Source organism: Lepidochelys olivacea (genome assembly GCF_965140295.1).
Source record: "Lepidochelys olivacea isolate rLepOli2 genome assembly, chromosome: 2".
NCBI lineage: Eukaryota > Metazoa > Chordata > Testudines > Cheloniidae > Lepidochelys > Lepidochelys olivacea.
In genome coordinates this window covers 267,855,155-267,882,204 of record NC_140412.1, presented here as the reverse complement: position 1 = coordinate 267,882,204, position 27,050 = coordinate 267,855,155, and the positions used below count along the sequence as shown (strand labels likewise).

The 27,050-nt window shown below is 45.2% G+C and overlaps 1 protein-coding gene across 6 annotated transcripts in view; it reads right to left on the bottom strand.

The window, feature by feature from the left end:
- Positions 1-27,050, bottom strand: part of DHX30 (DExH-box helicase 30) — a gene marked incomplete at its 5' end in the record, with an annotated part of 40,929 nt that overhangs the window by 12,477 nt on the left and 1,402 nt on the right. For 4 of the 6 annotated variants that reach the window (XM_084618946.1, XM_084618947.1, XM_084618948.1 and 1 more), the window contains 8 exons: positions 610-1,431; positions 2,812-2,964; positions 4,011-4,160; positions 6,282-6,405; positions 7,363-7,718; positions 9,942-10,052; positions 10,588-10,718; positions 23,392-23,446. In XM_084618946.1, the coding sequence (XP_084475072.1) occupies positions 610-1,431; positions 2,812-2,964; positions 4,011-4,160; positions 6,282-6,405; positions 7,363-7,718; positions 9,942-10,052; positions 10,588-10,718; positions 23,392-23,419 (1,875 nt within the window). Of the gene's footprint in view, positions 1-609; positions 1,432-2,811; positions 2,965-4,010; positions 4,161-6,281; positions 6,406-7,362; positions 7,719-9,941; positions 10,053-10,587; positions 10,719-18,310; positions 18,519-18,793; positions 18,813-23,391; positions 23,447-27,050 lie in introns of those variants that run through there. The other 2 variants (XM_084618949.1, XM_084618944.1) reach the window with 2 other exon arrangements.

Genomic DNA, 27,050 nt, shown 5'->3' with positions numbered 1-27,050 from the left:
GATAGTGTGGCTGATGTGATTAGGTCCTATGATGGTGTCCCCTGAATAGATGTGGGCACAGTTGGCAACGGGCTTTGTTGCAAGGATAGGTTCCTGGGTTAGTGTTTTGGCTGTGTGGTTGCTGGTGAGTATTTGCTTCAGGTTAGGGGGCTGTCTGTAAGCACAGACTGGCCTGTCTCCCAAGATCTGTGAGAGTGAGGGATCATCCTTCAGGATAGGTTGTATACTTATGTTAGCTAACTCGAATTGGCTGGCGGTCAGTTTCCTCAATCTCAAAGCACTCAAGTGCAGGCAAACCCATAGGGAGCTAACATTTCATTACAAAGGAGCCACTGCCAAGTTGTTTAGAGCGAAGTCTGAGATCTGATTCAGATTTTAGAAGAAGATTATAAATGGGATCTAACCAAACCTAATGGGAACCTCAGGAGGTCTGGGCTGGAATTAAAACTCTGCCAATAGCTTGCAACCCAAACCCAGCAGCACTGGACTAGTGCAGAAGAATTGCAGCAGGAAGGAACTAGCCCCAGCCCAAATCTCTTTTCATTGCTAACCATCCCGGGGGTTGGTACCATAGACAGGGAAACAAATCAGAGTGTGCTGTATACTCACCTTCACCTCGTAGTGCCGGTGTCTGTGACGGCCCAGCTTGGCCAGGATCTCTTCCAGGTAATATTCCTTCACCGGGTACATGAAACCTGGCACCTTGACTACGGGGCAGTCCCCAAAGTACTGCGAGAAGCGCTGGTTGTCCCCTGTGGCACTCATCAGGACCAGGCGCAGGTCGGGGTTGAGCTTCTGAATGCCCTTCAGCAGGATAAGCAGGAAGTCAGTGTTGACGTCCCGCTCATGGACCTCGTCCACAATCACATGGCTGACGCCCTCCAGGCTGGGGTTCCCCTGCAGCTTTCGTAGGAGGATGCCCACTGTGCAGAAGAGCAGGGCTCCTCCCCGGGCTGGTGGTTTGCTCTCCAGCCGCACCTGGTAGCCCACGTTCTTCCTCATGTTGGGACCCAGCTCCTGCGCAACCCGCTGGGCGACCGAGATGGCGCTGATCCTTCTTGGCTGGGTGATCACCACATTGCAGCGAGCACCACGCCCCTCCAGGATGTAACGCTCCAGCAGCAGCTGAGGGATCCGGGTGGTTTTCCCACAGCCAGTGTCTCCTGCTATTACCACCACAGGATTCTGCTCAACGGCCGACAAAATAGTGTCCTTGTGAGGATCCACAGGCAGCTGATGGCTTTCTGGCCACGATGAACCCCTCCTCTTCCAAAGGGCCAGGAGGTTCTGGCTAAGGCGCACTTCCTCCCCTTCTGACATGGGAGTGTACGTCTTCCCTGTGATGGCATCACTGATAGCACCTGACTCCTTACTCAGGTTCATCATGTCGTCAGCAATCCGAGGCCTGGATTCCCTCGAGTCCACCGGGTACTGAGGGAGGAGGAGAAAATTGGCACAGACAGACACTTAACTCTGAAGCTGCACCTTAAAACACAGAATGCCAGGAGGGTATGTTGCAGGGTCAGAGGTGGGGACCATCAGGCAGGATGCTGGTTTTGGCACTGACTGCATGGCCTAGAGCAAGGCACAAGCCATGTCGCTTTGGGCAATTCAGCCCCTGAATTCTCATTTTGTAAAGACTCAGCTCAGAACATAACCGCAAACCACCCCAAGCTAGCCCTCTACGCTTGCCTCATTTCAAACCTCTTTTGGGACACCCAATCCTTTCAACAAAGATTTTAGAGCGCTGATAACTGACCCTCCATGCGGTGCCCAAGACAGAACGGGAAAAACCGCAGCATCATGTAGTGGTGACCCAGCCTGCCTTCCACCCCCACGCAAGCCAATGTTAGAAATAGGGTAAGTGCTCCAGGGCAGGCGCCAGGCCTTACGTGAGCAGTGTTTTAGGTGCTGTGAAATAACCCTATCCCCTAAGGAAGTCAGGCCAGCTGACTTTAGACCCCTAGAGGCCATGGGAACACAGTTGCTGTTCAGTTATACACAGCAACACGACAGCTTGTGGCAAGAAATGAATCTCAGATCCCAGGGAAAGCACAGGGGGGATTTTAGGGAGCAGAACGCAGTTCCTCAGGTCAGGATTTGGCCAGAACATGCCTATTCAGGTTTAAAGGACTAGGGACATTTTTGAGCTCACAAGTCAGGACCTCAGGACTCCGTCTTACCCAAACAATGGCACTTCCAGCAGCACAGCGCTTCCCAGAAACAGGCTGGGATACCGACGCTGTCCCGACTGCAGAGTACCATGATCTATTGGATACTGCACAACCACCCGCCCACCTCTTCACACACCAGAGACCAGCCTCTGTCCTAGTGGAAGTGGGCACAACTCCCACTGACTGCAGCCTCCCAGCCTGATTCTGGGTTGAGAATTGAGACTTCTTGGTGAAGTGCCTTGTGTAACCAGCACCTACTGCTCTAGGACCATTGCACCCAACATTTAATGCATTCAGTGCCGTGAGAGAAAAATCCCCAAGGGCCATCGACAAATACTTGCAGCTGCTCATCGTAAACCAAGTAAATGAAGCAGAGATCACTGTATAGTTTGTTAAGCCAGCCTGCACTAAGACAGCGGTTGCTACCCTGAGTGATTTGCGTACAAGCCAGTCCCACGCCCGAGATCCCTGGCTTGGGGATTACCAAAGCAGCTCTCCCAGTACAGAGCTGACAAAATCTAGCTCGCTGAGTTCATACGCTATCGTATGATACCTGTGGCTTGGCTGGTTCAGGGACAGGGAACCTGGCTGCCACCTTTGCCCCGAGGTGGCCCTACGGTATGTGAATAAGTCTTACGTGGTTCAGGTAGTCCTCGATCTTACGCAGGGTGGCCTCAGGGACCTTGATGTGGCAGGGTCTCCTCTGATTCTCACCCAGCTCCCTGAGGGACGTCATGTTGTACATGGCGTGGCTCAGGGGGTTGTTGTTCTTGTCCACTAACCCAAGGCTCTGGAAAGGAGGGAGACAAATAGGGACAGTAAAAAAGGCAAGGAATCTCCCCACATGAAACAGTGTCTAGGGGGTGGGAAGGGAACACAGCACAGATGAGAATTAAGTCAGCATTTTCAGAGCCAGACTAGCTTTGACTGCAAGGACCATGCTTTTCATCTAGCTTAGCTCCTCCATGCACAGCCACTGAGAGCCCCTTCCCCAAAGGAAGGTGGAGTGCAAGGAAGGGCAAGTCTCCCTACCCAGGAAGGTCCCAATCCCAACAATTCCTGCCTTCACCAGGGCAGGAGGCTGAGACCCAGGGGAATCCTCCAGAATCTTCCCTGTTGTGAAATACACACATTGGAGCCCAGGGCTGTCCCTGACACCAACACTGCCAATGGCGAAATTCGCCAAGGAAGATTCAGATCAGAGGAATAGCATAGGCAGTAATTTCCAGTACGACCCACTTACAAGAGCTGTTAATCCTCTTACTGGCATTTCCACAAACTTCAGTAGGTAGCCGACCCAGAATAGTCTTTTCTGCCTGCCCTTTCCCAATTGATTTTGGAGCCAGGTAATTACCCATGACAGAGAGCTAAGAGAACAGAGTGGTCAGACTGACCCGCCTGAAGGAGCAGGGATCCAGCCTACCCTGTTTGGAGGCAGCTAGGTGGCTGAAAAGACAGAACCACCACTCGCAGGTTGATCCTTATACATCACTTTGCTGACGGGCGAAAACCCCCATCAGCGCCATGGAGGTTCACAATCTGTTTCCCAACTCCATTGCTGTACCCCTGCACAGAGTCCTAAGGTATCAGCCTAGAGACAAGGACAATTATCTGACCCAAGGCTTATCATGGAGTCCACTCTAGGTGGCAGCAGGGAACCCAGACTGAGTCACAGAAACATCAGCAGCCTTCAGTCTCGGAGGCTCAGCCTCGCCCCAGAATAGGACAGTTCTAGTATGAACAGTGTTCCTTCACAGCAGGCTGGATAGTGCCTGCATGGAAGGGATGCTGTGGTAGGAGCCACATCAAGATTTGCTATAGACACATGCTACTCACCTTCAATTTCTGGCAGGCCAGTGCTGCTGCTTTGTTCTCGGCCTCAACCTTGCGGCGGCCCTTGGCAGCGAAGGTCATCGGGCAGGGCCAGCGCAGAGTGAGCTTGCAGATCTTAGTCTTGGTGCCCACGGTACGGAACTGCATGAATTCCTGAAATAGAGACAGGCAGCTTTTGAGGGAAGAGGAAGGCAACTGAAAGGCTGGTTTATTCAGAGGGAGCCTCTGAAAGGTTTACTAGGCTATATTACCTAAACAGCAAGGCATTTTTACACGTAAGATTTTAACTCAGTACCTTCTGGAATAGGATCATAGAAAAGTAGGGCTCGAAGGAAGCTCAAAAGATTGTCTAGCCCGGGTCCTGCATCAGCACAGGGAGCAAGTAAACCTAAACCATCCTTGACACGCGTTTGTCCAACCTGTTCTTAAAAACCTCCAGTGACGGGGATTCCACAACCTGCCTTGAAAGCCTATTGTAGAGCGTAACTATCCTTATAGTGAGAAATTTTTCCTAATATCCAACCTAAACCTTCCTTACTACAGATTAAGCCCATTACTTCTTGTCCTACCATCAGTGGACATGGAGAACAGTTGATCACCATCCTCTTTATGTCAGCCTTTATCATGTTTGAAAACTTATCAGGTCCTCCCTCAGCCATCTTTTTTCAAGACTACACATGCCCCGTTTAACCTTTCCTCCTGGGTCAGGTTTTCTATGCCGCATCATTTTTGTTGCTCTTAACTGGACTCTCTCCAATTTGTCCACATCTTTCCCGAAGTGTGGCACCCAGAACTGGACACATTTCTCCAGCTGAGGCCTCACCAGTACCAAGTAGAGTGGGCAAATTACTTCCCATGTCTTACGTACAACACACCTTTAATACACCCCAGAATTATATTAGCCTTTTTCACAACTACATCACATTGATGGCTCATATTCAGTTTGTGATCCACAATAATCCACAGATCCTTTTCAGCAGTACTATCACCAAGCCAGTTATTCCCCAGTTTGTGGTTGTGCATTTGATTTTTCCTTCCTAAATGAAGTACTTTGCACTCAGAGAGACAAGGTGGGTGAGGTGATATCTTTCACTGGACTGACTTCTGTTGGTGAGAGAGACAAGCTTTCTAATATCCTGGGACCAACTCAGCTACAAGTATACTGCATACGTACTTTGCGCTTGTCTTTATTGAACTTCATCTTATTGATTTCAGACCAATTCTCCAATTTGTCAAAGTCATTTTGAATACTAATCCTGTCCTCCAAAGTGCTTGCAACCCATCCCAGCTTCATGTCATCTGCAAATCTTATAAGCACATTCTCTACTCTATTATCCAAGTTATTAAATTAAAATATTGAGTGGTACTGGACCCAGGACAGAACCATGTGGGTCCCCACCACATATGTCCTCTGAGTCTGAGAGCAAACCAGTGAGTACAGTCATTCAATCAGTTATCCACCCACCTTACAGTAATTTCATATAGACCACGTTTCCCTAGATTGCTTATGAGAACGTCATGTGACACTGTGTGAAAAACCTTACCAAAATCAAGGTATTTCACATGCACTGCTTTCCCCCTTACATTAAGCCAGCAGTTTATATAGCAGCATCCATGTAGTCAGAGGTGACCTGTGCTAAACCCCTCCCCTGAGGGCTCACCTGCTAAAGGCTCAGTGGGTACAAAGATAAGACATAACAAACAGGCTGCTCTGTGGAGCACTTCATAGAAGGAGGGAGTTAGAAGGTGAAAGATACAAGGGGGAGAGCTTGTCAAACTTTTTTACAGCATGTGCAGGGCATAACAAAGTCTGGAAAGGAGATAGGTGAAGTGAGCAGAGGAAGGAGAAGGAGAGCAGAGATGTAGGCAGGAGTGGAGTTCTGGACAAATTTGACCATCAACGAACATTACAAAATTCTCAGAATAAGGGATATGGCTCTGGCTGGCTGCACAAATCAAGGGGGCTTGCAGCACAATTCACCCCAGCAAAAACACAAACCCCACATATAACAACAGCTTCTCGTTTGAGTAACAATGCTCCCACTGCTTCTCCTGAGGGACTCTTCCCCAAGTCTCACTGTCAATAAGGTTTTCCTCTTCTTCAGCCTAATTTCAGCCCACCACTCTCTAGCCAGCCTTTGGAGAACCCCAAAGAATTCTTCTCCTTCCTTGAAATCTACACCCTTTCAATCACTGCAGCGCATCCTTCCCAGCCGCTGAAAGGCAGATTCCCAACAAGAGGAGATGGGAGACGCCATTCTAACAGCAACTCACCTTGACTGTGGAGGAAGAGGTTGCAATCTGAATCACCTGGGCCAGAAGGTTTTTGGGTAGAGGGAACTGGGTCAGAGCCCTGATGGCATTGTTATCATCTGTCATTTCAACAGAGGCCCCTCCCCTGCAAGACGAAAAGTAAAACAGTTCAGGTAGGTAAAAAACAAACTATTCTCTCTTCTCCCTAATTCTATTTTTGCTTAGACCCTTCCCCCTCCAGCTCCTTTGTCATGGTCTAAAATTGAGTAATTAAAGAATACAATGTGAGTAAAGAGATTATGAAGTTAATTAGCAATGGAGGGTTTGCAGCCAACTGGGTAGAGAGTACCATTACATTGCGTTACAGAACTCAGAATGAAGACAATCCTTCTAGCCAATGGAAGCTCCAAGTCAGAATTCTAGCTTCTACTGAAAGTAACTGTCATCCCAAATATTTACAGTTGCAATGCAAACTGGAATACAGGAATGGCTTTTACTCCTCCTTTAGGAGACACAGTCCATTTCAAAATATTTCCCCCTTTGTCCCAAATTGTTTCCCTTTAAAAAAAATTGAAATAGAGGTCCTGACTTGTCTTTCTCCTGGAGGGCACTGGCAATCTGAAGAGCTTACAATGAAAAAGCACAAAGCAAGGTACTGTGGGGTAAGGGTGGGAATAATCTCATTACCATGTACAAGGGCCACCTAAAGTAGGTTTAAAAAGACTGGCAAATTTAAGTGTGACTTTTGGAGATGACAAACTGCAGGCCAGGAGAACTGCTCCCCACCATGTCTATGAGGCTGACAGTGAGCAAGCTGGGGAAATCGCCCGTCAGAAGAGCAGGAGTCCAGAAAAGAACCCCACGCCCACTGGTGCTGACCTAGGTATGAAAGCAGGCAGACCTACCATGGAATGGCGCAGCATCCTTATGGAGCCTGGCACAGGAGCTTTATGTTCAGACTCTGCTGAAGTGCTCTATGTGCTCACTATGGTGTGGGCAGCGAGAGGTCAACTTTGAGGTCTTTGGGGATACATCAGCTCGTGCACAGACCATTTTCTCACTACTCCCCTGCTTTAGTGAGCTTGTCAGAACATGATTTTACCTCATGTCTCTAGCTGGGGTCCGAGCTTCATTCTGTGCCATAGATAGGTAATCGGTAACATCAATCGTGTCTTCTTCCAGCTCCCCTTCCTCCAACTCCCCTTCCTCTAGCTCCCCTTCCTCCAACTCCTCTCTTCGCATCGCTTTAGGCATCCTGCCTTGCTCCATGGACTGTATGGAGTCATCTGGTTCCACCCGTCTCCAACAAGTCGACAAGTCAGCCAGAGATGGTCCAGACTTGGAACGCCATCTGCCTTCGGGGCACCACCTGTCCTCCGGGCAGCCAAGCTGGTCAGCAAGGATTCGGTACTTTGCAGCATCAAACAGCTCGTTCCTGGGCCCTAACAACCCCCAGCCCTGAATAAAAGAGTCACACACTGTTAGACAGCTGTAGGGAGCTAGCAGGACCTGGCAACTTCTAAAGCAGACTGAGACCACGCTTGGTCCAAAGGGAGACGTGCAGAGATGAATCCCTTGTTTCCAGGAGAGTGAAAGGAAGCTGAAAAGGCACTTGCATACCTTAAAAAAAAAAATTCCGCCTGTCCCTATTTATAGTCACTCCTTAAAAGGGAAATCTGTTTCTTGCCGACTTCTCTTCCGATCACACACAGTGGTTTGGTATCATGCTGTTGCTTACAAAGGCTGGGCCAGTGCATGCTGGTTTGTTATACAGCAGACAGTATCTGTTTGGTGTTTTAAAGCACTGAACGCCCCCCCGCCCCCAAACACAACACAACACAGACTATACTAACTTTTCTAGACTCCTCTTTTCTCTCCCAGAACAGACAATGTTGATTCACACAGTAAAAACTTCACATTTGACTTCAAAGAACAAAAATATTTGGGACATCCCACCAAACACACCACTGGGGTTCTTGTTAGGGAAGATGGTAATTTTTCACTTCCTCCTCTTTCATGAAAGTAAGACGTTTACATTCGAGTGACAGATGCTTGTGTTTCTGAGTTTTGTAACGTACAAGACTTCAAAACTTGTCTGAGCCTGGAACTACAAAGAGCTCCCAACTGCTGTTTGGGTAATTATTATTTGCAAGAATCCCTCACCTGCATTCTAGGCCTATGTGCCCACACACAGGTGCAGGGACACCCATGACAACACACCTTGCTTTTCTATACTGTGACATTTCAAAGAGCTTTGGCAACATTCATTCATTTAGCCTCACAACACCCCTATTAGACAGGACAGTGTTATTTTGTACTATGGTGGAGCCTTGAGATCCAAATCCCTGATTTGGGGCCCCTCACACTACATACACATATAACAGACAGTCCCTGGCCCTAAGCAGATAGTACCATCTGTTTATTTGGACGGCAAGCTATTTATTATGGATAGCACCGGAATGACCACCTTTAGATAAAGTTGCCCAAAGCTTCCTATTATTAAACCCTTGTTTTCAGTTGCATAAAGCTCTGCTAAACTAACCATTCAGGCTGAAATTTTCTGTGCCAAATGCATGCATTGGGCTGAGCTGAACTGTTTTGAAAAATTTCAGCAAAAATGGTTCCGCTGCTTCTGAGAACGCAGCTGAGGTAAAATATCTCTCCCCTCTCCCCCCCATGATAAAAAAAATTCTTACAACAATTTCATTGAGAAGATTTAGCTTTTCATAGTTTCTGTGCTTTCAGAATGCACAGTAAGTAAGGTCTAGGGCCACACACTGAACAATAATGATAAAACAAAATATTCCATAGCTACTCATCCAATGAGCACCATCCACCCTGTGCACTGAATGAGGCAGGGATCCTGTGGAAAAAGAGTCTGTGATGATGTAATTAAAGACCGCATCATAATGCATATGCATAAAGGGGCCAAATTAAGGGTTGCACAGGCAACCTTAATTCTGTCATTTCCTAACCTTTGAGTGCCTGGCTTTGCAACCATATTGTTCTTTTAATTTTTGGATGCAATTAGATTTAAATTCTAGGGGGGAGCTGCAGCGACCCCTGTATTTAGGTTGCTTAATAGCACATAGGTCAGTATTGTCTCCGTTTTACAGACAAGGAAACAAAAGAACAGAGAGGTGATGCAACTCGCTCATGGTCACAGCAAAATCAATTGCAGGGCTGGGACTAGCATTTAAAACCCTGCCTTCCAGGGTGGTTCTCTAGCCACTAGACCGTGCTCCCTCCCAAACAGCTCCCAGTATAACTTTATATTGTCCGACAGTGAGGCAGGCACACAGGAACAGCATTAGGTGCACCCATCTCTCCCAAGAGTGATGAGCTTTGTTTGGAGATTGAGGACAACAAAGGACATAATGGAGAACAAAGACCAGAAGTAACTCAAGGCTGTTAATGTGTTCAGACAGCCTACTTGCTTGGCCATGGGAGTAAGTGGGTGTGCAAGCTCAGTCGCATCCAGCCACTTGCCCTAAGCCCAGTGGGGCTGCCCCCATTCCTGACTAGAAGACAAAACAACTGAGAAAACGGAGGAGGAAAGAGCTTTAAATAAGTCAGAGGTCATTAACAGCCATTAAGGTAGGCCAGCAAGTTCAGAGGCCTCTTCCTGACTCTTGGCAGAGATGTCGTGGGGGCGGGGAGAGGAGAGGAACAACAGCTCACCTTGAAGAGCTGGCATGCAGCAGCTGCAGCCTGCCTCTCAGCATCGATCTTTTTGGTCCCATAGCCTTCCACTTCCACATTCTTAGGCCATTTTATGTGCAGAGTGACTTTCTGAAAAGGAAAGAAAAGCAGTGAAATATGAGAGTGTGCAGAATCCAAGCCCTCTCTCCTCCTAGTACTTGGGTGCTCTCTCTGAATGCCAGGCAAGAGAAAGGTTTAATAAATATCACTAAGAGGCTCTTATTTTCAGCTAGTACTTTTCAGTAGAGGATCTCAAAGGGCTTTTCATTTAGCTGCTTTTTACAGATGTGACAGTGAAGTGAAGTGACTTGCCCACAATCACATAATAGGACAGTGACAAAACTACAGCTAACTAGTTATGTCAAATAACCATCCTTCCACAAAGAGGGAGGGTTAGAGATGGAGACTGGGTTTTTATATGCATATTAAATGTGCCAAGATGAAGAACAGTTGGAAGGGGGAGTACATTTGAAACACATACTACTATGCAATAAGCCATTAAGAACTGCAATAGCGCTTCAGACGTGTGTATTAAAAATCACTTACAACTCTGAGTATTCCTGGCCCTTTGCCACCTACACATACAAGCGCACCTCCCACAGTCAGAGGTTAATAATGGAATTACCTTTTTTCTTGGCCCGTTAGTGTGGATATACACCAGTTTGTCTCTTGCATGGGAGATCCCCAGGGCTCTTCCAATCACACTGTTGAGCAAGTTTTTTGGCTGTGGAAATTCCTTCAACAAGTCTCTGGAATCTGAAAGAACAATGGAAAAAGAATGCCATTTTAATACTCATATAGTCCTGTTCAAAGGAGCTGGAGCATGTTATAAACTCTTATCTCACTGAAGTGCTTTAAGGTCTAAAATTATGCCTGTTTTACAGATGTGGAACTGGAAGCAGAAAGTGCTTTGCCCATGGTGTTGCAAGGTGTCAGTGGAACAGAATTCAGAAACCCTGAAGTACCCTGGGCTCTCACTGGAGGACACTCCATTACCAACACACCAACAGCTATTCTGGTCTGGATTTCAGGAGAAGTCAGGCAGCTATGTTTACTCATTCCACTTTCAAAAAGCCTGAAAATATTCTATTCAGATTGCCTCATGGTTAGAACTTTTGGTTTAGTGACTCAAGGACACACCATGAAAGCCAATCTAGAAACACTTTATGTTGTACAAACAAGGTTTATAAGCTTTGAGATGAATGAAAACATTTCCACGATTAAAAAAAAAAAATCTATTTGAAATCCATTTCTTTGGATACAAACATTCCCTTGAAGTGTTCAGAACCTAAATACTGTGGCACTGGACTAGCCCCTGAAGCTAGAAAATGAAACAAAGTAAGTGAAACCAATTGTTTTAAAAAGAAAAGGAGTACTTGTGGCACCTTAGAGACTAACCAATTTATTTGAGCATGAGCTTTCGTGAGCTACAGCTCATGCTCAAATAAATTGGTTAGTCTCTAAGGTGCCACAAGTACTCCTTTTCTTTTTGCGAATACAGACTAACACGGCTGTTACTCTGAAACCTGTAATTGTTTTAATTGACTTGAGAGAAATACAAACCACCCCCCCCCCAAAAAAAATCAAAACTCCAACCAAACACCAACTGTAAAATGGCAGAAAAGTTACTGAGCAATAACTGCATTTTGCACAAATTGTCAGTACAAATCCAAATACTTGGGATGCACATACCCCCTCACTGCCAAGTCAATGGCTCTAGAAAGTAGTGCCTTCAAGTAATGCATAGGCTCCCCTGTGGGATCTAGATACATGATGGGAGGTTATTTAAGGAGCTGTGGCTCCCTAACTCCACCACAGCTGCTGTCCACTTAATTTAAGTTTAGCAGCAGGACTCAAGGAAGTGGGAAAGGGAAGTGGGGATCTGTACTGAATCTGCTCAGAGAACCAGTTACTGGAATGGGACCTCTCCTTGGAGTTTGTCAGCACAGACCTCTACTTTTGCAAGATTAACTTGCACTAACAGCAACCAAGGAGGTGGGTCTGAGGAGAACTGGTTAAAGGTTGCAGAGCTGCTTACCCAAGCTGAGCATATAGCTCAGCTGCTAAGATGAGTAATGTCATATTTTCATGCAGCACACACGTAGCAGTTTAGCAGATTTCAGTAACAGAAACATCCCCAGTCATTCTAGAGGCCCCTTAATGAACCTTTACAGGTCACCTTTAAGGCACAGGCCTCTTTCATGGAAGGTTTACAACTCTCCAGAAAGATTTGCTGAATTTCCCCTGGTCAGTCACATTTCGTCAATACGTTCCAATCCTGGTTGCTAAAAGTCAGGGATTTCAGATAACAAGAGAAAGAACCAGCTTTTCAGCTACCAACACAAAGCCTAGGAGATCTGTGAACAAGAAGTGATCTGTTCTAATCAGAGCTATTCATCTCACTCACACTCTGTGCTGTTTAGTTTTGCTGAGAGCTCTTGGTAGCAGAAATATTGAGGGAAGACACATGGGAACTCCTGACTCCAAGCCAAGAGGACAGCATCTGTCAAGAAACTGATTCGCTGCTACCTCTGGCATATAGATAAAGGCATTTTCTCTACAGGCAGAAATATTTATTGAATGAGTTGCCTCTGAAGTGACCAGACAGTATCATTTGCAGGCATATCTGAACATTGTTCACCACAGAAGAGACTCTCTCCTGAATCTTCTGGGAGATCACTGACAGACTGTATGTTGTACTGTGGCAGATATACTATCCTTAACCAACTCTGCAGGGCTTTCGCGTAGAGCCTGGCAAATAGTATCATACAGGTATAAGAAGCTACAAAAACTATATTATATGGAAAGGCTTTTGGAGACCACTGACTTCCCATATCCTGGATTCTGTCCTCTGGCATATAGAAAGATGCTGATCTAGAGTCCAGAACAATCCCTATGACTCCATCTAATTTTCTAGGTTTAACCTGCAGCCCAGAGAGAGGAAATGTGCCCTCGCTGTCCGTAGGGTCAACTGAGTTCTTGTAGAGCTGTGCTTTCAGAATCCAGACAAGGAGAGACCTGGATTCCTCTATGTTTTACATGGGTTACCACTTCTGTACTTACCTGGTCAAGACCCCTGGAACCATAGAGAACTACATACAGAGTACTCTGTACTGTTAAGCTCTTATTTTGGGGGGACTGAGTGGGGGGGGGGAGCAGGAAGGGGAAGAGAAGGAGAGAAAATGGTCTTTCAAGCATAAAGGATGCCTCAAACCAATCATGTATAATTAGGAAAGGGATAATGAAAGCTAACATCACTGTCTGATGTACTTGCTCAATTCTGTTAGCTACAATTTTCAATGGTGCCTTTTCTTAGGAAAAAATAATATGAATAAACCCCTATCCCTGTTATTTCTAAAAGAACCTCCTCTCTCACTTTGAACAGGAATAAGGCTACTTCACCTCAATAGAGTCCCATGACAGGGGTCCATGAAGAGAGGGGAGGGTTGATAGGTGGCATGGGGTAACCTTTTCTAAGGATCCTCAAACTAATAGTCTGTCTACAGTAATCCCATTCTTAGGGGAAAAAGGAGAAAAACAATTCACAATCACCCCCACTAAACCCACTTTGTAGATGAGGAGGAGTTACATGGACTGCCATCAGCAAGAACATGTATTTTAGGTCTATGATTGCCTCTGCTTTGAGAAACAGGACTCCTTTGAGGAAATCTGTGATAAGGAGCAAAGGATGAGGAGGACCTTGTCACAGGTATCTACGAAGAATAGACGTGTTTATATAACGACACCAAGGATTTTGAGATGGATTTGTAGTCAACTTCAGTGTTTAATCCACCTGGGAGCAAAGGAGAATGGTTCCTCCAAATGGCAAAATCCTCCATTTTGGCTTGTAGATCAAGATCTGAACTGCCAGCTGAGCAACAACGTATGCCTCATAGCTACTGACATTGCCACAGAATGTGCCGTGCCCAAGGAGTCACCCAAATAATCATCCTACATCTTCAACCCCAGAACTGAAATGGTCTAATCTCATGTGGAGAAGACATGCATCACCAGAAGTATTTGAAGATGCAAACCTGAATTCCCAAGTTGCAGCGAGTGTGGTTTCTTCCCTGGCAGACTGAATTTCTTGGCACCTTCATCCAAAAGCAGAATGACGTATCTCTCTGTGACTTCTTATCTTGTCTTTCCACCACTATCATAGACTTTTCCAGTGTTGGGCCCAGTCTGTAGCCTTGGTGAGATCTTCCATGGTGCATGGTTCCTCCAGGAGCCAGCAGACCAACAAATGTCCCACAATTTGTGTTTTGCTGCAGTCATGTGTCTCGGTTGTTGGAACAGCCCCACTTCTGCATATTGACTTTTGACCTGCCAACTCTTGTTCAGGGGTGATTTAAACATTTCCAGGCCAACCAATCTTTCTCTGTGCCTCCAGGAAGGCGTTCAGCATCATCACTGAGCATTATGACATCCTCATCAAATATTTCAAGCCATGTGCACCACATTTCCAGTCATGTACCCATCAGTGATTTTAAAGCAGTTATGTAGCAGTTAGGAAGCTTTTCTGTGATTGCAGCTGGCTAACTGCTCTAGTGGGACCATGTAGCGGATGTCACATATCACTCCAGTCTCTGTGACTGTCAAGACTAGAGGCCCTGATTGCAGATGGGCTAAAAGGCAGTCAAAACCCAGTTGAGAGAGTTGGTACTTGACATCCCCAAGATGGATGAAATGGAGGCTGGTTTTAGTCTTTAGTCCCTATCAGGCCACATCTGTAGAAAGAGAGAAAAACTCTTCCCTTCTTGGACAGCAGACAAGTCAAGGTGGGTTATAAAAAGCACTCAGCACTGGCCTAATTCTAGAAGACAGTGGGAGTTTTACCACTGACTTCAATGGGTGCAGAGTAAGGCCAACATCAAGTGCTTTTGAAAATCCCATTCATAGCACCTAAGGTGCTATCAGCCCCAGCAAATCCAGGAAACGCCAAAAATTGTTAAGTGGAGAGACTGAATGGCCTACATTCTCATGTGGGGAATAACAAAAGACTGTTAGGTTGATCTTGACTGTTCATACCTTCCTCCATATCCTCTTCCTCAGAAAGAAGCTGCAAATGAGCAACAGATATGCAGGAAGACCAAGATGCATAGGGTCCATAAAAATTAAGGAAACCTGATGGAGAATGCCCCCAAAACATCAGACATGTGCAAGGATGAAAAGCTTGTGGCCCTCCAACACCCGCTCATGTAGATAATTACAGTAGGACTTTTCTTGCTAGAGGACTACACACCAGAGTTCTCAGGTTGGACTCCATTACAAATATTTATAATACAGCATCACCCAGTAGGGTAGGCACAATACAAATAAAAGACCATGCAGACCCTGCCCCAAAAGTGCTTACAATCTAAGAATGACAGCAATAACCCTCAGAACTAGGGTAGATAATCTCAAACTGGAGAACCACAAACGACAACTAGTGAGGCAAATCTGTGTAGCTACAGAGAGGAAGAAAAAGATTCCTTATTGGTGCAAAACAAAATTCATGTGGATTTCAGTAACAGACCCAGAAAACATCTCAGATCAGAGATGCATTTTCAATATACCGGACCCTCGCTAGAACACATGTCTATATAGCACGAATTCACATATAATGTGGCCATGGATCCCAAATTTAATTATTTTAATTGCACTTCATTTTAACGTGGTCCCCGCTATAATGCGGTACCATGCAAGGATCCCAAATCCCGCGTTCTAGCGAGGGTCTGGTGTATCTGTAGTGGTTTCACCAGGTGTCAGTGCCAAGGTACCAGAATAAATTGAGCCTGAAGATATCAATCTGACAATGGAAGGCTTGGGACCTGCCTCCATAAGAAATACCTCAAAGTGACTTTCATGCTCCCTATGGGCTCAAGTAATAGTCACTGAGATGGAGCTCAGGCTTTCAGGGAGCCCTTAAAGACACCTTACGTGTTGAATGAGGCATACCTTTTATGCTTTCAGAGAGCATCCTGAAACAACCTCACGTGCTCTGAGTCTATCACTGGAGAACTCAATACAAGGCAATGAGGATGAAAAGACTCCAGCAATCTGCTCCAGCTTTATCTGAGTCACTGTTATCACTGTCAAAGTCTGCCTGTAACACCCAAGCAGCTTTCTGGTTGGCTAGTTGGGCTTTTTGATGTCACAGAGTATGCCAGCTCCTAACTGTGTACAGCCAAGATCTCACTAAAACACAAAAAGACAGCTATACCTATTATGTTTAATGGACACTTGGGAAAAATTAAGGGAAGCAGAAAGACAGGGCATCTGGGGATGGATGAAATAGGCAGTAGTTGTCTATAGGGAAATGAGGTGCTAAAGGAGAAAAAATGAGTTTAAAATGTCTCCTTTCCCAGTGTGTCAAACTACCCTTTCAGAAGCAGTTTGGAGTGGGGGAAGGGAGGGGATCATTTGAGTTCTAACATTTTCACTGGAAAACAGGTCAAATTGGTAGCTGTTCAACAGGCCAATTTATATGCAAGAGTTGAAAGCTGTTAGGTCATAAAATGCTACCAAAAGGATAGCGGAGCTTTTGAGGGGAAAGGGAAGTAAGTGACCAATTAGAGACAAAGAAGAGTTAAAAAAATTAAAATATTTGAGATAGAGGTATTTATATAATTTTTTCCTACTATTTTTTCTTAACCTTTTAGTAGGAACTAATTTCCATAGCGGAAGCTCACAGAAAGAAGTCCACTCAAAACCAGGGCCGGCTCTAGCAGTTTCGCTGTCCCAAGCAGTGAAAAAAACTGTCACTGCCGAATTGCTGCCACGGACCAGCAGGAGAGAGAGAAAAGCTGCTGCCGAATTGCCGCCGCCGTGGAAACTCTGCCGCCCCTTTCTGACGGCGGCCCCAAGCACCTGTTTGAAACGCCGGTGCCTGGAGCCGGCCATGCCCAAAACACACAGGAAATTTAAAAAAAAATTGAATGTACAGGTAAACCATCATATGACAGCAATAAGCCTTCCAGGGCACTTCTTGGGTAGATGAAGGCTCTCAGCCTTTGGCATTATACCTCACAAAGCATCTATGCACTAGTAGCTTAATATCATGCCTGTAGTAAGCCGGTCATGGCTTATTAGTATGTTTGCAAACATCCTTGAAAAAGACACAACCTTTTTAAAAAGCGTATGCAAGATTTGAACTAGATAATTGAAAGGTGTAAAAGCTTTTTTAAAAATGTGTGAGGTTCTAAGTGCACAATTAAGTCAGCCCTGAATAGGATAAGGACATTAAGAGGGAAACAAACTGTAACTCAAGTGAATGTCTGCTACACACTGAAGGATGATATGCAGAGAGGAATGCCCAGCAGGCTCTAACAAACAGCTTCCCATATGTAATTTATGGAAGTTGTTACACAAAGGAATTTATGGTAAACGGGAACTTTTAACATCCAGCTTACTTTTTACATTTCATTTGGTTAGGACAGAGACATTAGCTGGTCAAAGGTGCCAGCCTGCCAGCTCTACAGACTGAAGTCATCTGCCCACAAAACAAGTGACCTTGAGGTAAAAGGATATGGAACCCTTCACCACTCTCCTGAGCATCCAATCCACCCTATTTGTAAATCAGAGGCTGAGAACAGAATGAAAGTTCATAATACTGAGAGATTCACATTCAGGAAGCCCAGACGCATCCTATTCGTTATTAAAGGTAGGCTTCAGAAACCACCCCCCCCCCTCCCCAACATGCAGCTGCTCCACAGTTATCCAAGTAGCCAGGCCCAGGACTCGTTGCTGATCAGCACCAGCAGTTTCACACCCGTGTAGGGGCCACACTGGGAGAAGAGAAGGGGCCCTAGGAAAAGCACCGCCGTCAGCCACTTCACCTGGGCAAGCAGCAGTAGGAGAGGGACGGGACGGGACGGCCCACGCACCCGCTCGTCTCCCGTGCTCCAGACTCCAGCCAGGAATCCCTGCCCGGCAGGGTCACCCGAGGCCCCACGAGTCTCTCCGCACTGAGCACACGGAGCACCAGCTCCCCCCTGCGCTTGTTCGCCAGCCGCCGGGCCCCCGAGCCCCTCAGATGGCGGCGGGCGCCCTGTCCCGTCCACCCCATCCCTTCCCGGGAGAGGTCTGGGCTCCCGCGCCGGGGCCGCGCGGGCCGTCGCCGGGGCCTACCCGCCCTGAAGGCGGGCAGAAGCCGGCCGGGCGGCCGGCGAGCGCAGGGAGCAGGGGCGTGGGCGGCGCTGGGGAAAGGGGGCCTCGCTCTCCCCCCACCCCAATTCCCTGGGGGACGGAATCTGCCCCCCCCGGCCCCTCTATGGCGGAAGCGGGGCCTTTGCCTTTGTCGCCCTGCCACCCCCGCCTGGAGGAAGATCCGCCGGCCCAGGCGGGGGGAAGAGGCTTCAGCTCACCCTTCACCATTGCGCCGGCTTCTCCCGCTCCGTCCGCTCCCGGCTCCGGCTCCGCTCCGGGCGCCGCCTCTCTCAGGGGGCCGCCCGCGCACAGGCTCCGCGTGGCGCCGCCCGCTTCCACCAGCCCCGCCCGGCGGTAGCGGCGGCAGCGCCGCGGCCCGGAAACGCCACTCACCAGCGCCAGCAGGAGCCGCCTGGGCGCCGCCATCTTGCAAGACCACCTACTACCGGCTTCAGGCCGGGCAGGGACAACGACGGGAGCGCCGCCTGCACGAGGAGGAACCACCTGAACGCAGCGGCCCCTAGCGAGAAGATCGGAGCATTGCAGACAAGGAGGAGCTTGAGCACAGGCGCTGCGGTGAGCTGTCCTCCCTCCACACCCTTGCCCTATAGCTATCAGCCTCCCCCAATGCTCCGACCAGGCCTCCCCCTTACCGGACACCCCCTTTCGCTCCTGCAGGCCCCTGTTTTATAGTAACTTACCCATTCTCATTCAAGGGTAGGTCTGTGGCCTTCTTGCAATGGATAGTGTCCACTCCTCCCCTACCCACCCCCGCACTAGCGAGCTGCATTGAAAAGGCCAAGAAAGTAAACAGGGCTAGAAAGCAAGGGATCCCTCTCCCTGGTACAGGGGTTCTCGCCACGTCAAAGTTGAGGGAAAGGGCAGAATGGGGGAAGCCTGCACTAGGCCTGCCCATAGCTGTTCTGAAGTTAAACAAAGAACTTCAAGCTCCAGGCCAAGTATGCCAGTCATTTAAATAGTAGGACCCTTCCCCCCACCCCTTTTTATTTTTAAAGTATAGTCATATTTACATCTGACATTGTATAAATATCATTTAGCCTGCTGCTCCCCCTTGAGTGGCCCTAGGTAGCAAATCTACTCTTTGTATTATCTCTAGATCACATGTATATCAACCAGAAGCCACATAAGAGAAATTAAGCCTATAAATATATGTAAGATATAGCTTTGAGGTGAGGCACTTTCTGAATACTATCTGAGCCTCGCAACAGCCTCTTACGGTAGGTTAGCATTATACAATTTTTACAAATGAGGAAACTGACCCACAGAGATGTTTATGATTCACTTGCTCATAAACCAGAAGAAGTTAGTGCAGTGCTGCGAATGGTCCCCAGATATTCTGACTTCTACTGCCCTGCTCTTTTAAATACAATGTTAAAGGGCACTTAAAAAATATAACTTCTGGGTTTTTTTTTAACTATTACAATTTGGAGAGTAGAAGACAAAAATGCATTTGCCAGCACCTTGTGTATATTTTCACCATTTCGCCAACATAGCTGAGTTATATTCTCCCCATTTTTTTCACATAGTAATGAGACCACATTTAAAAAACAACCAACCAAACAAACAAAAAACAAGCAAGCAAACAGGAAGATCTGACTTCAAGAACTATACCAATCAGCAGAGAAAGTTCAGGAGCAGGTTTAGTACCTGAAAGTAATTTTAAAAAAAAGATACATACTGACTATACTTCAAGTTTCCAGTGTCTCAGTTGCAATCAAACTTCATTATTTTACTAACACTTTAGATACTAACATTTGAGAATTAAAAAAATACTTATTTATATTGTTCACTGTTTGCATTTTTCTCACCTTGAAAAAATTAGATTTGGTCAGTTTTAACAATTAAATGTTTTGAGCATAAAGTTATTAATACTGTAACATGTGGATGTCAACTACCCTACCACCGCAGGGATGCTTTAATTCCCCCACCTCCCCATCAGAATTCTTTTTTTAAGTGGTCAAAATATTCACATACACCTTAAATTTTATGAAATCTATTTATAACATATGCACTTTGGGCTACAATTAAATTGAGAGTGCCTCTTTACAGCAGTGAGTTCTATTTATATGTTAGTTTAAATGTCATTTATTAATCAGTAAATACTTTGCTTGTAAAACAAGATTTTACATTGTTTAGAATGTGTAAAAAATCATTAAGAGGAATAAGGCTTTCGACAAAACAACTAATGTCAGGAGAGAGATAAAATAAGAAATTTAAACTTTTACATTTTTCATGCAGAGGGCAGATTTTTAAAAGATGTCTGAACAGTTAAGTTAGGAAAACCCCGTATAAAAGACTTTTAACAAAGAACAGATAAAGGTGTACTTGAAAGATCTGAACACACACTAAATCACTTGTCTCAGAGGATGTGCATCTTAGGGTATTAAGCAAATTAACTAACTTACTGTACCAATGACAAATATTTCTGAAAAAATCAGGCAACCAGAGAGGCACTGGAAAAAATGCAGTACAGATTTTCAAAAAAGAAAATTGAAATGATCCTAGCAGTTTATTGCCCCATAAGTCTAACTTCTATCCCCAATATAATAATTAAACAAATATTGAGAAAAGTATGACTGGAGGATGACAACCATAAGCAATACATGGCATTGGTTCCTATAGAACAAATCTTGCTGGACAAGTTGCCCAAATTAAGGAAATTCAGTAGATGCAAATGATTTGATACTAAACCCCATGAACCCTATTTTGAAAAATTATTTCAAATTGGTTTGGATAGAAATAGTTAAGCAGAAGTAAAACTTCTGGGGGAAATAAAAAGTGTGTGTGTAGAAGGGATTAATGTTAAATGCCAATGTATCCAGTTTATTTAACATGTTCATTGTGATCTTGAAGGAGTAAGATGTCCATTAAAGCAGAGGTTCTCAACCTTTTTCTTTCTGAAGCCCCCTCAACATGCTATAAAAACCCACCGCCCACCTGGGCCACAATAATGGATTTTCTGCATATAAAAGCCAGGGCTGGCATTAGGGGGTAGCAAGCAGGGCAGTTGCCTGAGGCCTCATGTCACAGGGGCCCCCATGCAGCTACAATGTTTAGGCTTCAACCCCGGATGGCAGGGTTCAGGGCCTGGGCTTCAACCCCATACGGCAGGGCTTCGGCCTTCTGCCCTGGGCCCCAGCGAGTCTAATGCTGGCCCTGCGTGGCGGCCTCCCTGAAATCTGCTTGCAGCCCCCCAGGGGGCCTCGGACCTCTGGTTGAGAACCATTGCATTAAGGAAAATCACAGATTATATTAAGTTGTTTTGAGTTATGCATACCAGTGAATGCAGAAATAATAGAGAGAGCCCTAAAGAGATGAGAACCATTGGTGGAGAATACAACAATGGAAAAATATAGCTGTACATCTCGGGAAGACTATGGAAAACACACATTCAATGGGAGGAAGAAACAGTGATGCAAAAAAAGAAAAGGGTGAGAGTATTCAGCAAATTAGATATAAGTAGTAGGGCTAGTGGTTTGTCACGGTAAATTAGACAATAAGTTGAAGTCTGGTCACAGAAAAAAGGCAAGAATCAATTTATGGAAAAAATGCCAGAAGTCACAGGTTACATTATTTCAACCAAAATATCCTTTATTTTGCAATGAAAAGTATTTAACAGCATTTAACTAATAGTTTAATACCACTCGCCCGCTGCATGCCAGTTCAGACTCACAGCAGTGAGCCGCGGCTGACCCTTCTTCTCCCCCTACATGAGCCTTTGCAAAGGGGATGGCAGCAGCAGCATTGTACAGAAGCTTCTTATCCAGATATGCTAGCTTCAAGACTTTCCTCAAAAAACTAGTCATGTCACAGAATCCATGAAGTCCCTACCCCCAGTCCAGCCATGACAAACCACTAGCCCTCATGAGTTGCTGCTCTCCTTCAGCCTCCCATCCTGCCCAGATTTTTACTTGGGCATCTTAAGTTTTTCCACTGAAATACAAATGTCAAATATCATTAATTTTTTAAATGATAGGATCCATGACTATTGATGACCTAAATTTTTAGCTTGACATTGAGAATGGCTAATGAAACGTTATGTCACCCAAGCAGTGAATCAGAGGCATTACTTCCCAGAGCAGGGAGATAATAAACCCTCGCTGTACATTTCTGGTGCAACCATACCAGGCATACTGGATTCAGTTCTGAGCAGCTCATTTTAAGATAGAGTTACTGAAGGACATTCAGAAAAAGCAACAACAATGACCAGTGGCTGGAGGGACTTGACTTATGATGGAAGACTAAAAAGAGCTAAATCAAGAGCTTGGCTGAGCGATGACAAAAAGGGACATGATAACAGTTGACATATTTGAATTATGTAAACACGAAGGAGAGAGACTTATTGAACTAGTACAAAGGGATACAACTAAGTAGGAGGATGAAATTAAAAAGGAAAATTCAAACTAATTAGAACTAAACTGGATGAAGAGCTAAGTAATGCACTATAGGGAACAAACCTGTATTGTCAGGGAGATGGACTGGATGACACAGTAGTTCTTTTCCATCTCCAGCTTCTGCATGGAATGACTCTCTTACTGTACTACTTAATGTAAGTACAGATACTTGTGACATTAACACTTGTTCAGACAGCTTCCCTAGCTGAAAAGTGATTTACACTGCTGCATAAGTACTAGATATCAAACAATTATGGTTGGGAAACATTTACACTTTTACGAGTGGGGACAAATTCTACCCTTGAATGTGAGGCTATCCTTGCAGTTAAAAAGGAAGGAGTTTTCCTCCAGGGCAGATTGGAAGAGGCCCTGGAGGTTTTTCGCCTTCCTCTGTAGCATGGGGCACAGGTCACTTGCTGGAGGATTCTCTGCACCTTGAAGTCTTTAAACCATGCTTTGAGGACTTCAATGGCTCAGATGTAGGTGGGAGGTTTATCGCAGGACTGGGTGGGTGAGATTCTGTGGCCTGCATTGTGCAGGAGGTCAGACTAGATGATGATAATGGTCCCTTCTGACCTTAATATCTATGAATCTATAAAAAGAGTGACACATAACTGTCAATGTGGCCACTAATTTTCTCACACATCCTTCCTTTTCAGCACATTTAAACATGTATTGGTGGCACAAACACTTAAATGAATGAGATATCAAGTCACATTGCCAGGCAGTATGGCACACCTGTCATATCATCCAGTATAGAAAAGGATGGAAAAATTATTTATGAACGGGATGTCTTTGTCCAGAGATCTAGTGCTATAGCTGATCAGTCAAGAAAAAATAATGGTGAGAGATGAGAGAGTTCCCCAAACCAACCAAGTCCTTACCTTTTCTACATGAATTCAGCGAGAACATCTCTGTCAAAGTGAAAAGATCTGATTCCTAGGAAAGCAAGAGGGTGAAGAGGCAGGAAGTTAGAATTTATATTCCTCTCTGAAATGTCTAAGCCTCCACTAGCTTTTCTGATATTAACTATCTTTTAGGTGAGGAATACAGCTGAATTCTGATCAGATTCCAGTTTGAATGACTGCATTCTGCTTGGCTATAGTATCTATTATTTGAGGTCTTAAATTGCTGAATAAAGTTGTTGCACTCTGTTAAATAGCTGCTATGTTATATCTAGAGGTGGGGGAAGTGATCCCTCTAAATATCTGTTCAAGTTTGTAAAGACTTTGGAAATTTGCAGGATGAAAGGTGCTACTGATTTCTAGGCATTCACAATCTAGCCATAGCAAGTCCCACTGAGATGAAATACAACATACTGATAGGCTGCTCTTGAGATTTCTCCCATGCCCTCAACACACATTTTTTTTCTTAAGACTGACATATATCGGTTAATGTATTTTCCCAGTTATAAAGCACACTGAAAAGTCCTGCATTTGTTTGATGTTTCAGTTGTTTTTTGCCCAACTCAAGTTAAGAAGTTAAGCTAGCTATTTATTTTAAAATGCACTGTCCTCAATGTGGGACTAATGACATCTGATAGGGGAAAGAGAAACGCAAGGGCAACAAAACATAATTTTGGAAATAATCTATTACTCATACCCACTAGTTCGGTTTTAGAGCATTCTTGGAATTAGAGTAACAAAGATTTCATAACAGATTTGAAGCAGATTTGTGGGTGTTCCCATTCAGATGATACTATTATTACTAGGCTTTCAAAGGGCTCCCACTGAAATCAATAGCAAAAATCCTATTGATTCCAGTGGTGCAAGAACAGCCTAAGTGCAAGAACACTTTTCTATTCTGAAAAGTGACTGTGTGAAAATGGCACCTTTCTTATACTCAACAGATCTGCTCCCTTTGTGCATGCAGAGCCAAACCTACTGATTTTGGTGATAAGAAGTTGACACTTTGCTATAGTAATTAACCATTTTTTGTAGTGAAGAAGCCAAATAACTTTGTATTTTTAATTGTCTATTTCAAAAATAGTGAAATAGACAAACATGATCCCTCAAGAGGATTGCCTGCATGGATCCATACTGTAGGTGACTGATGAGTATACAGTGGGCATGAACGTGGTATTTTCAATAGCTGTACTTGTTGAGGTTGGACTCCCTCCTAGCCCAATGATACATAACGGCAGATTGCTTGGATGGATCCACACTGTCATCCTCAAAGAACAACAGTAACAATTGCTATAGAAAAATATTTACATATTTCTTTCAGCATTGCCTGCATGAAAACCCACTGTAGGTGATTAACAAGCAGTCCCCAGACCCAAAGAGATAAAGCTGGAGAATCTTGCTCAACTAAGGATTCCAGGATGCTCCAAATTGGATGATCCAACCTACAAGCGAAGTCCTGGTAGTAATTCAGCATGAATATCATAACATCATTCATGGATGGAACTCTAGGTAGCAGTTTAGTATACCTCTCTGGGGATGAACATTCCTGAGACTTGGAGTAATGGTCATCGTAGACTTGGTACAAAATGCCTTCATGTCTGCTGATATTGGTATCTCTATTAATTCATGGCAAGTGTGGATGTTGAGTCTAATCTACTTTGACAATCTATGAGTGGGAATGGACTGACCTCTCATTTTATCCCAATATGATACAAAATAGCCAGCCCTTGAAAACTTTAAAGTTATTGGGGAGTGACCGCTAATGGTGTCACAGAAGCATATGGCTTTGATGAGGACATCTTGGAACAGGCATATCCGTGGCATCTTCCTTCCTTCCATTCCTTTAAATATGACAAAGATTGAGACATCAGTTACTTGCATGTAGACTAAATCTTCAGTGAAAGATCTTGCACGATGACGTCTCATGTAAGTAATATAAGAAATTGAACCTACGTAGCCCAATAGGGCTAATGTGCCTTTGGTGTATAGAATAGGTGAGATTCATTCCAGGAGGACCATGAATTCAGAGAGAACCAGAGAGGCCTCATCTTAACTAGGACGGTCAGAAGAATTCTGAAATCAGGAGATCCAAGAGTGGATCTATGACCTCATCAATGATGACAGTAAGGTTGACTCTGATAGTTCCTGGCTCTGAAGACCAAGTCCACCAGGACAGTGCACAGAGGAAACATGGAAAGGAGAAAGAGGGGATGCGTCACTATTCAGCACCAAGGAAGGAGATATCAGAGCCAGCGAACACAGAGATCTAAAGAGATTCAGCAACAGATTAGCTCAGTTCACGAACACCACCAATGTCAAGTTATTATTATTTGTATTACAGTAGCACTTAGAGATCCCCAAATGAGATGCCTGCACCCCCCCATTATCCCAGACACTGGTCAAACGCATAGTAATAGATTGTAAGCCCTTTGGGGCAGGGACTGTCTAAACAGATAAGAAAGATTAAGGGTGGGAGGCGAACAAGGACACAGACGGAGAGGTTAAGTGATTTTCTCAAGTTTACATAGTGTGTCAGAGCCAGAGCTCATAGTCCAGTGTTCCCTCCATTGGGCTAAGTTTCCTCTGAATGACATAGAAAGCTTTGGGAGCAGTCACAGCCTGGATCTAACCACCCAGCAGCTGGGTATCCAAGAGCAGCACAGAGGCAACAGCCTGGATAGATGTACTCAGCATTGAGGCACCTGGAACCAATATTCATCAGCTAGATTCAGCACCAGAACTGGAGGGTCCAATGCCAAGATCCCTAACACAGAGGATCTCGAACCAGAAACCATCAATGATACCACAGCACCCAAAACCAAGATGGAAGATCCCAAGACACTCAATGTTGCCACCAGACATTGCTGAAGACACTGACACCAAGGAAGACCCGCAATTATGGTGGCCTCATGGCTTCTTTTCATCTTTGCTGCTGAAGGAAAAGAATGATAATGAGAGATGGAGTGTTTCAAAGACTCAAGAAGTTTGCTGTTAAGACTTGATGCTGAGCTAGAGGTGGGAGTTTATCTCTCTTTTTGACATGACACTGGGTTTAGGGAGAATGGAACCATGAAGCTATGGGACTTCTAACAGGCAGTTCAATGGGACATTTAGAATCAACAACATAAGATGACCAAGCCAAGTTTCTGGGTGCTGAAGCATTTCCAGGCCCAGCATTAGAACCTGACTAAGCAGAATGAGACATGCTCACACTGAAGAAGAACAGGAACCAAATATGTTAGCTGATGACAGACTTAATACAATTACAGCAGGGACACAGATAGAAGCCAGCAAACTTGACTTTAGTAATTTTTAGATAGGCCCTCAACAACATGAGAGCAGCCCAGAAACATAATGCTCAACAGAGCATTAGGATTTTTGGCCATCTCCAGTAACTATTCCTAGCTATAAATAAATCTATATTTATATATATAGAAAAAGCTGTTTCCCCAAAACAGGCCACACAAGGAAGCAACCTACACCACAGAGCTCTTGCTCACTGCCTATAGCAGTCAGAAAAAACTAAGCCACATTCACATCCCTTTGTATATCGTTGAGTGTAGGGGAGGTCAAAAGGACACTGGCAGGAGGTTCAGGCAGCCCCCCCCCCCCCCCCGCCTCTCCAACATTGCTATTCC